This window comes from Macaca fascicularis, chromosome 7 (assembly GCF_037993035.2).
Source record: "Macaca fascicularis isolate 582-1 chromosome 7, T2T-MFA8v1.1".
NCBI lineage: Eukaryota > Metazoa > Chordata > Mammalia > Primates > Cercopithecidae > Macaca > Macaca fascicularis.
In genome coordinates this window covers 157,990,915-158,006,546 of record NC_088381.1, presented here as the reverse complement: position 1 = coordinate 158,006,546, position 15,632 = coordinate 157,990,915, and the positions used below count along the sequence as shown (strand labels likewise).

The 15,632-nt window shown below is 39.4% G+C and overlaps 1 protein-coding gene across 7 annotated transcripts in view; it reads right to left on the bottom strand.

Annotated features, from left to right (window-relative positions):
* Positions 1–15,632, bottom strand: part of TDP1 (tyrosyl-DNA phosphodiesterase 1) — a 92,891-nt gene that overhangs the window by 37,439 nt on the left and 39,820 nt on the right. For all 7 annotated transcript variants that reach the window (XM_015454107.4, XM_065549208.2, XM_073998055.1 and 4 more), the window contains 3 exons: positions 15,462–15,510; positions 13,216–13,282; positions 11,415–11,522 (listed from right to left, as the gene is read on the bottom strand). In XM_015454107.4, the coding sequence (XP_015309593.3) occupies positions 11,415–11,522; positions 13,216–13,282; positions 15,462–15,510 (224 nt within the window). The remainder of the gene's footprint in view (positions 1–11,414; positions 11,523–13,215; positions 13,283–15,461; positions 15,511–15,632) is intronic.

Below are 15,632 nucleotides of genomic sequence, written 5' to 3'. Positions count from 1 at the left end.
ACCTGGCACATAAACAAGAAATAGTCACACCAGACTACCTGGGTCTAAATCCTAGCTCTTCCTGCTTCCCAACTGGGTCACCCGGGGGCATGCTATTTAAGCTCTCTATGCTTTAGTTTTCATATCTCTAAAATGGGGATAGTAACAGCACCTAGCTCCTAATTTGGAGGATTAAATGAGCTAGTGTAAAAAAGCTCTGGGCCAGCATACAGTAAGCACTATACAAGTATTTGCTATATTACTTGAGAGAGGCTTTCTTTGGAGGCCAGTCCCTGGTGGGAAATTCCAGGTAGCACCTCCTCATCTCAAGCCAGATGTGCACTTAGTGACTAGCAATGCCAGTGTGCAAAGGGTCTAGAGGCACTGAGTCAGGGGTCTCAAGCTTTTTTCCATCGTGATGATGTTCACGAGACTTTAGTAAGGGGTATGCTGTCTTCAGTCTGCTTGTACCAGAATGCAGGCAGGGGAGGATAGTAATATGACCTTGAATCATCTCTATTGTATAAAGGAAGTCACTTGTAGGCGTTAGTACTGATAACCAACATTTGTAACAAAGCACATGAAGCATACCAGCTAATCCCAATATCTTAGAGCCACAGGGCCAGGCAACCAAGTCTACCCAATGACATCTGTAAGTATTTTCTTGTGTAATCCAATTTTATTTTCACCAAAATACTCAGACAAAGGAGAACAAAAAGAGATGATTTGTTTCAGAATCAAAGCAACAGACATTAGAGAACGAGTACTGCATAGTAATATTGAAAAGCAGAGGAGAGAGAATGTCTTTTATGTTTCCTCAAAAAGCCAGTGATTTTTCAGTCAAGCACTTGTCTCGTTTTCTCCTGAAGTGGCAGCACCAACATTTCTGCTCATCCCTGACTAACCGCATTGCCTGTCAGTTGCTAGGCAACTCTAACAGTGATCCAGCATGTGTTAGGTACCCACCTTGCTTCTGACCACCCACAATACACAACTTTCGTAACTGTTCTCATTGGGTTTGCCAATTACACCTAGGCACTAACCAAGGCTTCTCTTAAACCTCATCTTCCTCCTGCTTAGTCCTGTGGTAAAATTTAAATACCACAGTTGTCATCATGTCCCAATAATTTCCCTAACAACTGGCTGCCCATCAAACATGGGATGATTTTATGGTAGGATCAAAACAGATGGGAGGAAAATCTTATTAAAAACCATAAATATCTCTCCATAAAAGCAAGTAACCAATCAAAAGAGGAAATCGCCAGCTAATATAACATCCTAATAAGTTCAAGTGAACTGTTAATTTTGAGTTTCTCTGAATGTATAAATGTGGCTGACTGTACTTGTCCTGATTAAAGAGAGTAATTGTGAGCAATTTAAAAATTAACCACATATGTCTGGGCGCAGTGGCTTACGCCTGTAATCCCAGCACTTTGGGAGGCCAAGGCAGGCGGATCACGAGGTCAGGAGTTCAAGACCAGCCTGGACAATACGGTGAAACCCCGTCTCTTCTAAAAATACAAAAATTAGCTGGGCATGGTGGCATGCACCTGTAGTCCCAGTTACTCGGGAGGCTGAGGCAGAAGAATCCCTTGAACCCGGGAGGCGGAGGTTGCAGTGAGCCGAAATCACGCCACTGCACTCCAGCCTGTGCGACACAGCGAGACTCTGTCTCAAAAAAAAAAAGTAAAAATAAAAATAACCACATATTTGGTTTAGAAAAGGCTATATATCTCTGAAAAGATCTTTTTTGGAGACAGGATCTCGCTCCGTTGCCTAGGCTGGAGTACAGTGGTGCCATCATGACCCACTGCAGCCTCAATCTCCCAGGCTCAAGTTATCTTCCCATCTCAGCCTCCTGAGTACCTGGGACTGCAGGTGCACACCACCATGCCCCCTCCCCTTTTTTTTAAATAAATTTTTTGGTAGAGATGGGGTTTTACCATGTTGCTCAGGCTGATCTCGAATTCCTGAGTTCAGGTGATCCGATCACCTTGGCCTCCCAAAGTGCTGGGATTACATGTGTGAGCCACTGCACCCAGCCTGAATATGTCTTAAGGTCATATATGTTATACGGATGTGTTACACAGGCAAAACAGATAAAGGCTTTATAAGGTGCTTTCTTAAATCCTAAGAGGCCTAATGAATATGAGAGACATGAAAAATCAAGCAGTGAACTAATATTAAACACAGCATACTGTTTAAAAGGAAACAACCACATGTTTTCTATCATCATCCTTGGGATTCCATAAATGAGATAAAAGCCAAGGGTATAAATGCGTTTTCCAAAATTTAAGTGGCAAGGCTAGTAAGTGGCAATCTCAAATTAGGACTTGGATCTTTGGACTCTATCTCAGGTTATTTCCTCCATAATATGCTAGATGACTGGGTAACGTCATCATTTGTGGACCCTGGGTTTAAAAATGTTGATGGGTTACAGCTATTAAACCCAAGCAACTAGTAGTAGTGGTTTCCAGATGAGCAGCAGGCTGGGGAACGGGAATGGGAAGACATACCTTCTTTATATACCATTTATATATTGTGTATGTTACCTATTTGAAAAAAATAAGTTTTTAAAAGGGCACTGATTGAGATATTTTTTGGTCACTACCCATGTGCCATGCAGTGTTAGATGCTAAGCAGAAAAAGATGAGTAAGATCAGGCACCTTGCTCACCCGAAGCTCATGATACAGGGAAGCAAAGGGATCCAGAAAGAAGCAATCAGGTTGATGCCTACAGAAGCAGTGAGAAAAGATATTAAAAAAAAAAAAAAAAAAAAAAAAGGAATCAACTGGGAAGATGTAAAAAGGACCAAGTAAAAAGCGCCATGAAAACACAAAGGAAAAAATAATGTCTGCTGAGCTACAAAAAGTTTCACTTTAAGGGGAGCATTTGAATTAGAACTTGAAAGAAAAGTATGGTTATTCTAGACAGTACAGAAAAAAATAAAACCTGAGAAGCAGTCTGAAAATAAACTGCAGTTAGATTAAGGGGGATACCATTCATTCAGTTTGGAGCCACTACAGGCCAGGTACCGAACTAGGCACTATATTAGCCAATCTGCCAGAAAGCACAAACACTAAAGAATAATTACCAAAGATCACAATGAGTATTCTGGTAGGCAATGAAGCCTGATAATTATAAACTCATTTTCTCTACAGTAAAAGGAAACTTCTAATGCAGATAGTTCAGCAGAAACTTCATTAAAAAAGGTTTTGGTGCAGATTTTATGATTCTTGGTGATGTGGTTACTATGGCAACTATATACTAAAACATGACCCAGGGTCTATGAAAAATGCTTTCAGTCAGAACCTCAGTCACAACACATAATGAAAGAGAGGAAATGAAAACTGTTATTTATATTTAAAATAATAAAAGGGAAGATTAAAAACTATATTAAGGCTAGCATTTGTATAAGATTCCAACTCCTGACCTTCTGTAGCCAGTTTTCACATTTGTGAAATGTCAACTGGATGAAACAAAGTCCAAATGATCAGGAAGTCAACATCCTCTACTTATGATGGGTAGAGACATAACAGGCAATAAGATATTATGTAGACCCAATAGGAACCATACAAAATACATTTTCTAAGGGGATGAGATTTTTTAAGATTAGGAAATCAGATCTTTTGTGATTCTACGAATCTTTTATAGGACTATTGTTTTTAACAACTCTGCATACCCAAGTAAATATGGTTCTCCAAAGCAGTCATGCTGCGGGGTTGGTCCCTTACTCCAGTACAGCTGCCTCTTTTGGCTCCACGAAAGTATAGAACTTCACTTCTCAAAGAGCTTTGGGGCCGGAGGTTCAGTCTTTCGAGTGTGTACAAGGGTACTTTTGCTTAACTATAGAAAACAAACCCCAATTTTGGAAACAGTAAAAAATTAATTCCAGCCAAGATTGGAGAATAAGAGGGTAAATCGAACTAGGAAAGAAATATCAGTGGGTTAGGCACAGTGGTTCATGCCTATAATCCCAGCACTTTGGAAGGCCGAGGTGGGCGGATCATCTGAGGTCGGGAGTTCGAGACGAGCCCGACCAACATGGAGAAACCCCATTTCTACTGAAAATACAAAATTAGCCGTGGTGTGGTGGTGCATGCCTGTAATCCCAGCTACTCAGGAGGCTGAGGCAGGAGAATCGCTTGAACCCAGGAGGCGGATGTTGCAGTGAGCCAAGATCGTGACATTGCACTTCAGCCTGTGCAATAAGAGCGAAACTCCATCTCAGAAAAAAAAAAATTCAGTGAAGTCTGTGGAAAGCAGAATTGAAAGATGGCCCCTGGTGCACATGCCTGTATATCCCCTTTCCTTGAGGATGAGCCAGAATTGTGAATATGATGGAGTTTCACTTGCATAATTCGGTTATCAATTAATTAACTAAGTTACTCAAAAGGGAAATAATCTTGGGTGGGCTTGGGTTGGGTCCTTTCTGAGATAGATCATCCTGCCGGTTTCCAAGAAGCACCCCATGAGGAATGCGGCAGAACACCATGGGAAGCACCTAGGAGCTGAGAATACCTGGCTGACAGCCGACAAGAAAGCAGGAACCTCAGGCTCACAGCCACAAGCAACCGTGAGCTTGAAAGAGGACCCCAAGCTTCAGATGAGATCACAGCTGGGTTGACACCTTGATTTTAGCCTGGCGAGACACTGAGCAGAGGGCTCAGCTGATCCACGCCCAGACTCTTGACCCACGGGAACCATGGAATAGTAAATTTGTATTGTTTTAAGCCCTCTTAGTTTGTGATCATATATTACAAAGGAACAGAAAACTAATGCAAGGCTGAAAACAAAGAGTGTCTGTTAAGAAACAATACTTATTTGCTAACGTGTCATGTCAACTCATTTTGAAAGAACTTGGAAGAGTGGCAAGAAAACTTGAGCAATGGCAATGTTTTTGGCCAAAGCACCTACTTTCAAACACTTATTTGGATATGTAGCTCTAGATTATTTTTCAAAGTCTATCATGTTAAAAGTCAAAATTCATACTGCCTATCATTCACTGTGCTTATTACCCCTATAATTTTTTCTGGGGAATTTAATTTTATTGTACTTAATAAAGAGGAGTTGGTTATTCATTCCAAACCCAAACATTAGTATGGATCAGTAGTAATAATAAAGTAGAAAAATATCAAAAGTTAAATTTATGTAGCTTTTGACGTATTTACCTTTGACTAAAATCCAATTCTTAAAATCTAGTATGTCTGCTACTTTGCTGACACAGCATTAGATTTGCTGGGCATGAGCACTTCATTTGGACTAGAATCCAGTGCTCTCTACAGTCTTGCCTCACTATTCTAAAGCAAGTAAATATATTAAATGAAAGGATATATTATATCCGTTGTTCATAAACTTTTGAATTTATTCTCAAGGATGATGATATTGTCCATCAGAGCATAAAATCTAGGGAATATTTAGAAATGTATAAGGCTTTTTTTTTTTTTCAGCTTTCACCAGGACTTGGCAGTTAGTATGTGAGGGCCAGGTTATTAAATAACTTATAATGCATGGGACAATCTTGTATAACAAAAAATTATCTTGACCAAAATAACAATAGTGTCCTGTTGAGAGACACCCTATTTGAGTATAAGCTAAAGTCAGCTATTTAAAATCACATCTTATTCTACAAAATCTCATGGAACAAGCATTTAGAAAAGCACTCAATTATTCCAATCAATTCAAATTATAACATTCATTGAACTGCTTTCCATAGACCCACAACTAATGAAGCCTCAGGCAACCCAGGAGGCATCAAAGAAACAGTAATATCTGAAAGCAGGTAAAAAGGCAAAGTCTGGCCACCCACTACTGCTCTGAACTCACCTACCCATCCATTCTATTGACTCTAGTAACACTTACTTTGCTGTTAATCAAACACAGCAAGCATATTCCCACTCCCCACCCCACACAGGAATGCTTTCCCTCAGCGACCCATCCACATGGCTCTTCTCTTACTTCTTTCAGGTCTCTGCATGAATGTCACCACATCAGGAGGCCTTCTCTGACCCTCTTCTTTAAGGAGCAGCCTCCCTCCCCAACCCGGGCACTCATACCCTACAGGACAGTGTTTGAGGGTGGGGACTCTGGGTTCTTGGGTACCGTGTTTAACCTCTGTGCTTCAGTTCTTCCATCTGAAAAGGGGATTCATGGATACACTGTAGAATGGCTATGAGGATTACATGAATTAATATATATATATATATATAAAATGTGCTTGGAACTGTGCCTGGAACTACTGGTTAAGAACTACATGTTAGCTCTGAAAATTTAAAAACAACTACCTAAACCAAATTTCAAATAAAGCATTTAACTCATTTCATTTGATAGCAAAACTTGATCTTAACTCAATGGGCAACAAAAGTTGAACTAAGATGACATGAGGCTACCTGTGATCTTTGCTTCCAAAATGTTTTATTATAAAGTGTTGGTCCAGATACTACTAGGCATATTAACAGACAGTATAGGTACCATATTATCTTTCTAAAATCCAAATATTGAACTACATATGGTACCAAGAATTTAGAATTAAAGACTGTGCACCTAAATTATCATTCCATTTTTTCTGTATAGCACTTACCACCATTTGCATATATAAACATACTTCTTTGCTTTTTGTATAATTCCCAGCACCAGAACATAAAGTCAAGATGTTTTATTGTTTATTGCATTCTTAGCACCTAGAAAAGTGTGTGGTCCACAGTAGGTGCTCAGAAGTTATGTGCTGGATAAAAATGGTTAAATCTGATACCCAAAACAGAATATATATATAACATTTTTCTTAGTAGAAGAAAGGTTATTTCATGGAGAATGTGTGACCAGTTGCTCTTCAACCCAGGAGGGATGGCTTGAATCCAATTCATTTGCTTGGCAATGCAACACCTGGTAGGCATGAAAAGCCCACCTGATATGTATTTCTTGTATGTTCTTCAGTGCCCAGGCATTGATCTGCTATATTCTCCTCAGGAAGTCACAAAGGATTATGGTGTCAACAATCAGTACTAACCCAAACTCCAAAACATACTATATGTACACCACAGTTTTAAGTTCATCTCCAACAAACAATTCCACCTGAAGTCCCCACCATGATAAATGAATCTGCAATCAAATTCACCATCATCCCACTGTGGGAGGCCAATTCCATTCCCTGACTTCTATACTGATATCAGTGACAATCCCCATCTCCACATCCCAAACTCAGGAATCATCTTTGAGGGCCCTCCCATGTTCCATTATGCAGTCTAGGCAGTGCTTTCACAGTTACCACTTCCATCCTAGCCTTCGTCAGCCTTCACATGTCAGGCACCTGGCCAGTCACCAGGGTATGCTGAACAAGACAGGCATGGACTTGGCCTCAGAGTCTACAGGGGAAGCCAGATAATTACACAAGCAACCACAGTGAATAGAGAAAGAACACTGACAATGCAGGAATCTAGGGCATTATGGAAGCCACCAGGCTCCAGAAGTGATGTTTTGGCTGAAAGACTGAAAATTAAGGTCTTATTGGGTAAAAACCCACCTATGTAGAAGAGTCAAAAAGCATTACAAGTGCAATTAACTAATATGTATACAATGAATTCTTTGGTAAATCTCTTTCATGCAAATGTAAATTCTATGAGAACCTCATCTTAATTACTCTCTTCTTGCCACAGTGGCCAATACATATTTGCTGAGTAATCGGTAGAACTGCCTCAACTCTGCTGCCTTATTCCTCATTGAGCGGAGGGAGGGGATAATGCCACCTCACAGCTCTTGTGGGGACTGAAAGAGACTACTATGTAGGTAAAGCACCAGAAGTGTCTGCCACATGGTGGCTACTTAATGCAGGTCAATTCTCTCCCCTGCCCCGTTCTTCTTACTCCCACAGGTCACCATGGTTGGCACCTCAAACCTTCATAGTTGCTGTGCAGATGAGAAGTCTGAGGCTCAGAGAGATTAAGAAACTTGTCCACGGCAAGACTTGTTCAATAGTAGACATGACCATCTCATCTAGTACTGTCTGACAATGCTAAAGCTCATGCTTGAGAGACAAAATAGTGAGGTGTAGGAGCTGTGAGCTCCACTGGCGGCACATGGATCTAAGGATCTGGACAGGGAGGGACCAGCAGAGGCTGAAAGAGGCTCCAGGAGGAGATGGGACCTGAACACAACTCTTAAAAGATGAGTAGCAACTGAAGAAACAGAGAAAAGGGATGAAAGGATCAGGAGAGGAAACTACATGGGCTCCTGGCTGGATGACTTCAGGGGCAAAGGAGGCTAGCCTGGCTTCTTCTCAAAGTTCCTGTTGGGTATTAATGGGTAAGAATGGTGAAAATGGTGTGGCTGGGGCATGACTTCCAAACTGAGGAATCTGTACTTTAGCCTACAGGACGTGGGGAATTCTGAACACAGGACAATGAGGAAACTCTACGTTTCAGAAAGGTGAAGGGGCATGGGCAACCAGGATGAGTGGCCTGTGAAGAACACCCACGTGATGGCACAACAGATAGGAAACCCTTTCAGAAGTCCAGGTAATAAGTTTCTGACCTGGTAATTGCAAGGACTGGTATAGGAAACTTTTGAAACATTTCAAAGATGAATAGGCTTTGATAGCTATTTCCAAAGCATCCACGTGCCCACCTCAAGCACAGAATTGGTCTCTTCCTATTGTAATTATTTCTGTGTCTGGCTCCTCACATCAGAGACTGTGAGCATCTAAAAGGCACTATCTAGATCTTCTGTTTTATCCTGAGTGCCAGGCATCCACAGGAGGACCTCAGTAAATGTTTGCCCAACATTTGAAGGAAGAGTGAAAGAGGACATTCAGGCTTTAAACCTGGTAATAAGAGACAGGTGCCACAAGGGCAAACAAGAATGTTGGGAAAACAAATCTCCATCTACATATGATGAGTTCGGTTTGGGAACATTCTTTCTGGCAGATTCAGAAAAAGTGACAGACAGACAAAATGTCCAAACCTAATCAAGGGAGCTGCTTACTGGGAGATGCCACTTATATTGGGAATCTACACTTTCCTTGGTTATGGAAGGGCTGAGAGAGTGGGCTCTATGTATCTAAGTTGTTATTTATGTTTCTTAGAAATCTTGCAATCATATTGGAATGCCCAATGTCCCTTTCCTCTTTTATACAACAATCAAAGTAAAGCCTGACACAATTTCTTCGGAATTAACTAGTCTTTGTAGAAAACAGGCACACCAGCCGGGCGCGGTGGCTCACGCCTGTAATCCCAGCACTTTGGGAGGCCGAGATGGGTGGATCACGAGGTCAGGAGATCGAGACCATCCTGGCTAACACTGTGAAACCCCATCTCTACTAAAAATACAAAAAATTAGCTGGGCGCGGTGGCGGGCGCCTGTAGTCTCAGCTACATGGGAGGCTGAGGCAGGAGAATGGCATGAACTCAGGGGGCAGAGCTTGCAGTGAGTGGAGATCACACCACTGCACTGCAGCCTGGGTGACAGAGCAAGACTCTGTCTCAAAAAAAAAAAGAAAACAGGTACACTAAACCTGTACGTGGATTAAGAGGGGCATCAGACAGTAGAGAAGAGGCGTGCTGCTGTCTGGGTTCCACCACTTATTACTGCATGATACTAGGCAGCTTATTAATCACTCTGTGCCTCCTGGTCATCATAGAGCTGTTGTGAGAATTAAATAAGTAAATACACATGACTGCTCACCCAGAACAATCTGGCGTATTGAAATTGCTGAATGAATGTTGTTGCTATTAATCTTTAAACATTTAGGAAGTAGATATAGCTTTCAGTCCAGTTATTACAGAATAAAACTAGAAGCTACAAATCCATAATGACAAATTTCAAGTTCTTACAATAAACTTCAAATAACTATAATTTGCTTAATTTAGTAACAGCCATTCAACATTAAAGCAGATATTCACAGTACAAAACTGACAAGATACTAAATGAGTAAACTGACAGTGGATGTTTTCTGACTTAATTTTAGAAAATACATGCTAAAGGTATCTGAACCTGTGTTTCCTTTTACATAGCCTCATGGAATCACTCGGCTGTTCCTTGAAAACCCCGTGTATTTTCCCACCTCCATGGCCTTTGTCTTCACTAGTTCCTTCTAATCCATCTGGGTTTTCTCTCAGGCTTACTTCTAGGCCTCCTTACAACAGCACCTCTTTACTTAGTTTAGCTGATCTCTCATTTGATCCTGCCTCTGCCCCAGCAAGGCAATACATTTCTAAGAGTGCTTACAATACAGTGCTTACAAAGGTAGACACCTAGGATACAGGGTCACATGCATGGCAGGGCTCATACTTCCTGGCTCTTTGTGTTCCCACAGTGAAGCACACACTACCATTGAACTGAACTACAAAAACTTTGCCTTTAGAAAAAGATTACTCACAGGGTTACTTTAATCTCCACTTCCCTTAATACCCTTGAAACAGAATCAATAATACGCAATTTCTGTGAAGTACATCACCTTTTTATTACACTTTGAGGGAAAACAACACCCAAACAGACATTAAATTAAACTTTTCCAATAAAGTAGAAAGAAACTCAAGATTGCAACACCAAGTCTTACTAAATCTCCAAGCTGCTGGTTTGCCCTATGGATTTTGGACTTGCCAGCCCCCACAACTGCATGAGCCAGTTCCTTAAAATAAATCTTTCTCTTTCTCCAAGAAGATGTAAGTGGCTCTTTTGTTTAAAAGTTTGTTCATGAGTGCTGTTCCTCTCTTAAAGAAATAATTCTACTCTGTGATACTTTAATTAGTTGCTATTGACATTAATTATGTTACTGAATAATGAAGAGATGCCTAATCGTTCGGTTCAGCCTGGGAGTCAGGAACTAAAGTTCTAGTTTTCAAAGGGCATAGCAATTTATCTTGCTATAAAAATAGACACAAAAATGCCAACAGGTAGGTGGTTTCTTATAGGGGTGATGAAAATATTCTAAATTTAGATTATGGCAATGGTTACATAATTCTGTGACTATACTAAACCATTAAATAGTAGAGACTAAATGGGCAGGTTTTATGGTATGTGAATTACATCTTAAAGATGTTTTAGAAAAGGACACATAAGAGATTTGAATGCCTCGGGTTTTAATTACTTAAGGAGAAACTAAGAAAAAAATATTAATTTTAACATTTCATTATTCTTCTGTACTTACCCCAAATGTCAATTTGCATAACCCCTATTGAGGTATTAAATAATAGAAGTAAATGTTAACTTTATGCAAATCTTATAAACATCCAGACTTATAAGCAAAAGCAGGTGACGATCATATATACTTTACAAAGGGATTAGTCATGGGATGCCTTTAAATAAGGCTCATGTAACATAAACATACTGAAAACTAACGACAACTCGCTAATCACTTTTTAGAAACCCATTCAACATTCAGAGCAAGAATTATGAACACATTAAAAAGATTTCTCCCATCAGGAATGTAAGGACTGTTTACCTTGTGACAAGGAACCAAGCAATTTTACTGAAGTCTGGAGAAGGCCTCATATATGTCTTAATATGTGGCATGGCATTGCTGCGGCCAGAAGTCTCAGCTGACCATTTGCTAGTGACAGAAAAGACACAAGTCACTAATTACAAAATAAAACAAATTGATCTTAATCCTAATATTAGGAAACTGCATGAAAAGAAAAAGCCTATTATCTAAAAATTAACAGTGGCTACACGACTCTGTGACCTGTGATATTTTATACAACTGCGTTCAAATAACGCATGCCCATTTTAGAATTACAAACTTCCCACTTCTCACAAGAACTGTAACCTTTCAGCATATAGCCTTTCCATTTTTGCCATGAACATACATACACGCATACATATTATTTCTGTTTTTTTTTTTTTTTTTTTAGAGACAGAGTCTTGCTCTGTTGCCCAGGCTGGAGTGCAGTGGCGCAATCTTGGCTCACTGCAAGCTCCACCTCCTGGATTCATGCCATTCTCCTGCCGCAGCCTCCCGAGTAGCTGGGACTACAGGTGCCCGCCACCACGCCCAGCTAATTTTTTGTATTTTTAATGGAGACAGGGTTTCACCATGTTGGCCAGGATGGTCTCGATCTCCTGACCTCGTGATCTGCCCGCCTCGGCCTCCCAAAGTGCTGGGATTACAGGTGTGAGCTACGGCACCTGGCCCTTCTGTTGTGCTTTTAACAGCATGTGTGCATATGTCTCCTGCCTGAACTGTGAGCTCCTTAAAGGGAAGAATCATGCTCCCATGGAGTGTTACGATACAGGCTCAGCAAAAGCTTGTTGAATGAAACAAAATACAAAAAAGACAAAATACAAACAGTATATGAAAAAAATGAATGCTGAAAAGCGAGGGCAGAAACACTTTAGTCAAATGCTGACATTCACAAATCTGAGTTTGGTTTCTAAGTTTCCAATACTGTAGACTATGGTTCTATGGGAACCTATATAATGAAGCAACAATCCTTACTTATAGGAGGATGGTCCCCCCAGATTACCAGATCGTCTGTGAAAACAGAATCAGGCTTAGGTAGGTACCATCACTGTCTTCATTCAAGTGAATTTAATAATATAATACTGAAAGGAGTTCAATATAAAAAAATGTCCTCTGTAAGGAAAAACCTCTCAAGAAAGCATTAAAGAAAAGCTTCAGGATAACACACTGAATTACAGCTGAAAGCTATAATTCAAAGTAATTCTACTTTCATTTCTGGCTAACCAGCACAGCAAACACCTGTTGAGACAAGCATGAAACAGACTGGCCTTGCATAAGCAGGCTGTGCAACTGCTGTGGCTGGAGAAGGATGAAGCACATTCCCTTCACTTGTCCACTCAGCATTTACTGAACTCTTGACAACATGCCAGATACTATCCTGTATCCTCAGGAAACAGCAGCATAGAATCTGCCCTCACCAAGCTTGCAGCTGCACATATGATGGTACAGACAGAATAATGATACTTTATATTTTGGAAAAATGAACTAAAATACTGCTTATGTAAATTCTAAACTACCCAGCATGATCTTTTATTTATCTTTCTTGGCATGCCAATATTTAAATAGAAACCTCACAGCAATAAATTTTCCTCTTTGGTATTAAGAACCTATTCCAAAAAAAAATTCAAAACCTTGTTTTAAATTATTTCTATCACTAACATATGTAGATGAAAGAATATAGCTATATTACATAAAGTTCCTTTTTAAAAAAAACAAACCAGTGACATAAATAACATTCTAATTCCTAAAGAAGCAATAGCAGCAGTCTAAACCAATTACTTACTGAAAATAGGAATGCAGCCAATTCTGTTTTTCAGCTGTCTGGATGCTATAGGGAAGAGAGCCCCCAGCTTTTAAAAGAAAAATAAAACAATAAAAATTATGAAATATAATTTGAGGAGCCCTCATTAAGAGGAAAATCTATAATAAACAGCAAGAAGGTAACAGGAAAAAAACTACTTCTATTACTTCATCTTACAGAACAGTTATTTGAAAGAATATCTCTATACTTGCATTAGATATGTTCTCTTAATGAGATTTCCTTCCTTCAGTTTTAACTTTATACAAATCTTATAAACATCCAGACTTATAAGCAAAAGTAAGTGATGATCATATACTTTACAAAGTATAGTCATGGGATGCCTTTAAATAAGGCTCATGTAACACAAACATAGTGAAAACTAATGACAACTTGCTAATCACTTTTTAGAAACCCATTCAACATTCAGAGCAGGAATTATGAACACATTAAAAAGATTTCTCCCATCAGGAATGTAAGGACTATTTACAATTCTTCTCCTGTGTCGAGAATAAAAGTAAATTACCTCATTGAGGACGAGAACTCACCAAGTAAAGCGGAACAGAGCTTTTTCCTGCAAAAGCTTCAACTGCAAATAACTAAAACCATTCAGTTTCAAAACTTCAACTGCAGATAACTAAAACCATTCAGTTTCAAAGCCAGTTATAAAACAGCTTTGTTAAAAATACCACGCTTTTCCCCATTAAAAGTACACTTTGAAAAGGAAAAATTATAATTGAATTACTTGGTGATGGTAATTTAACATCTATAACTGCATAGATCTGAGGTGTTAGAATCCTGGCCCATCCTACTCTCCTTATGCAAATAAGACACAGCTGGACAGCCTCTGTTTTTGCCCAAGACCGTGACACTTGGGGAGGAAATCTAGGACGAGATGTCAGTGCTCCTTCTACTTCACCTTTACACACTATTTCCAAACAGACTTTGTACTGGCTGAACAGATTCTGACAAATAGAAAAGAATGGCTAAAAAACAAAACATTCAGTAAACAGTTCAGTTTGAAAAAAGGAATTCTAAAAGCCTTATTCTTGCAAAGAGAATAAAGAAAGTTCCAAGTGGAAATACAATTAGAAGTCAATGCTTGCTCATTTTTGAAACGAAGAAAACTCCACAGTGGATTTATCAGTGACTTTCCAAACACATGCTGGAACTTCTCCACACTGATCTATACCCAAAGAGATCTATATCCAAACATCTCTGACATATCAAATAGGGCATGTCCTGTCTTCAACTTCAAATAACTAAAAACATTCAGTTTCAAAGCCAGTTATAAAACAGCTTTGTTAAAAATACCATGTTGTTCCCCATTAAACATATACTTTGAATGAATCTAGCCTATTAGAGGCGCAAAAAGAGGATCAAAGAAAAACCACTACTGTATCCCTGAGTCTCAGTGAAGTAATTTTGGTTTTTCCATTAAAAAGCAAAAAAATGGGCAAATACACTCCAAACTCTAGCGAGATTTTTCTGGCAGATTTTTCTTATTGAGCCTGATAAGCAATAAATGGACTAATTCAGCACATTCTGCTCTAGCCATCAGCAAATGCCAATGCCAATTAGACTTTGCTTTTTCCAGAGACAGCCACTATTTGGGTTTTCAGTTAACACCTCCTGATTACACTAACTAGGGGGCTGCTGAATTCCGAATAAAGGTTTAGTGCCTGGTATGAGTATAAGGGAAATGGACAAGGTTGACGGATGCCTACAAAAAATCTTAGGCATTTGCAGGTGAAGCCCTTGACAGAATAGACACATCAACAATGTTACACCAAAGGCAAAATTTTAAAAATTCCAGACCTTAAATATATCTGTATCAGGCATTTAAAAGGACCACATGGTACCTCAAACACAGGAAGGGAGGATGTGGAAAGAGATGAGAGGAAGGTATGCTGGATAAGCTCTGAAAAGGCACTGAAGAGTAAGGGGAAGTTGATTTTATTTGGCTATCTTGTCTGGACAACTAACCTGCTGGTTACCTTACCAGTAAAAATGAAAACCATTGTGCAGAGGGTTTCTGTGAGGATTAATAACACACCCAAACTGAGGGGTATCATCTGCAGAACGTAGAGCTTGATATTGCTTATTTTCATGATCCTTATACAGTTAAGTGAAAACCATCTCCAAATTTCTAACCAATACTGGTAAAATTTTACCAGGACATTCATGAAATATACATAAAACACAACTGACACAGTCTCCCCAAGAATTACCAGGATATCCTTCTAAACTGGTCCGCACATTTTCCACAGAAGGATAGATCTAAAAATAAGAGAAAAACAATAAAACTCAGAAGGTACCATGTTGAAAAAAAAGAATGATAATCAGCTTTTAAGAAAATGAAAATCTGTTAAAAATACTTTTAAATTAGAGAATATACTTTA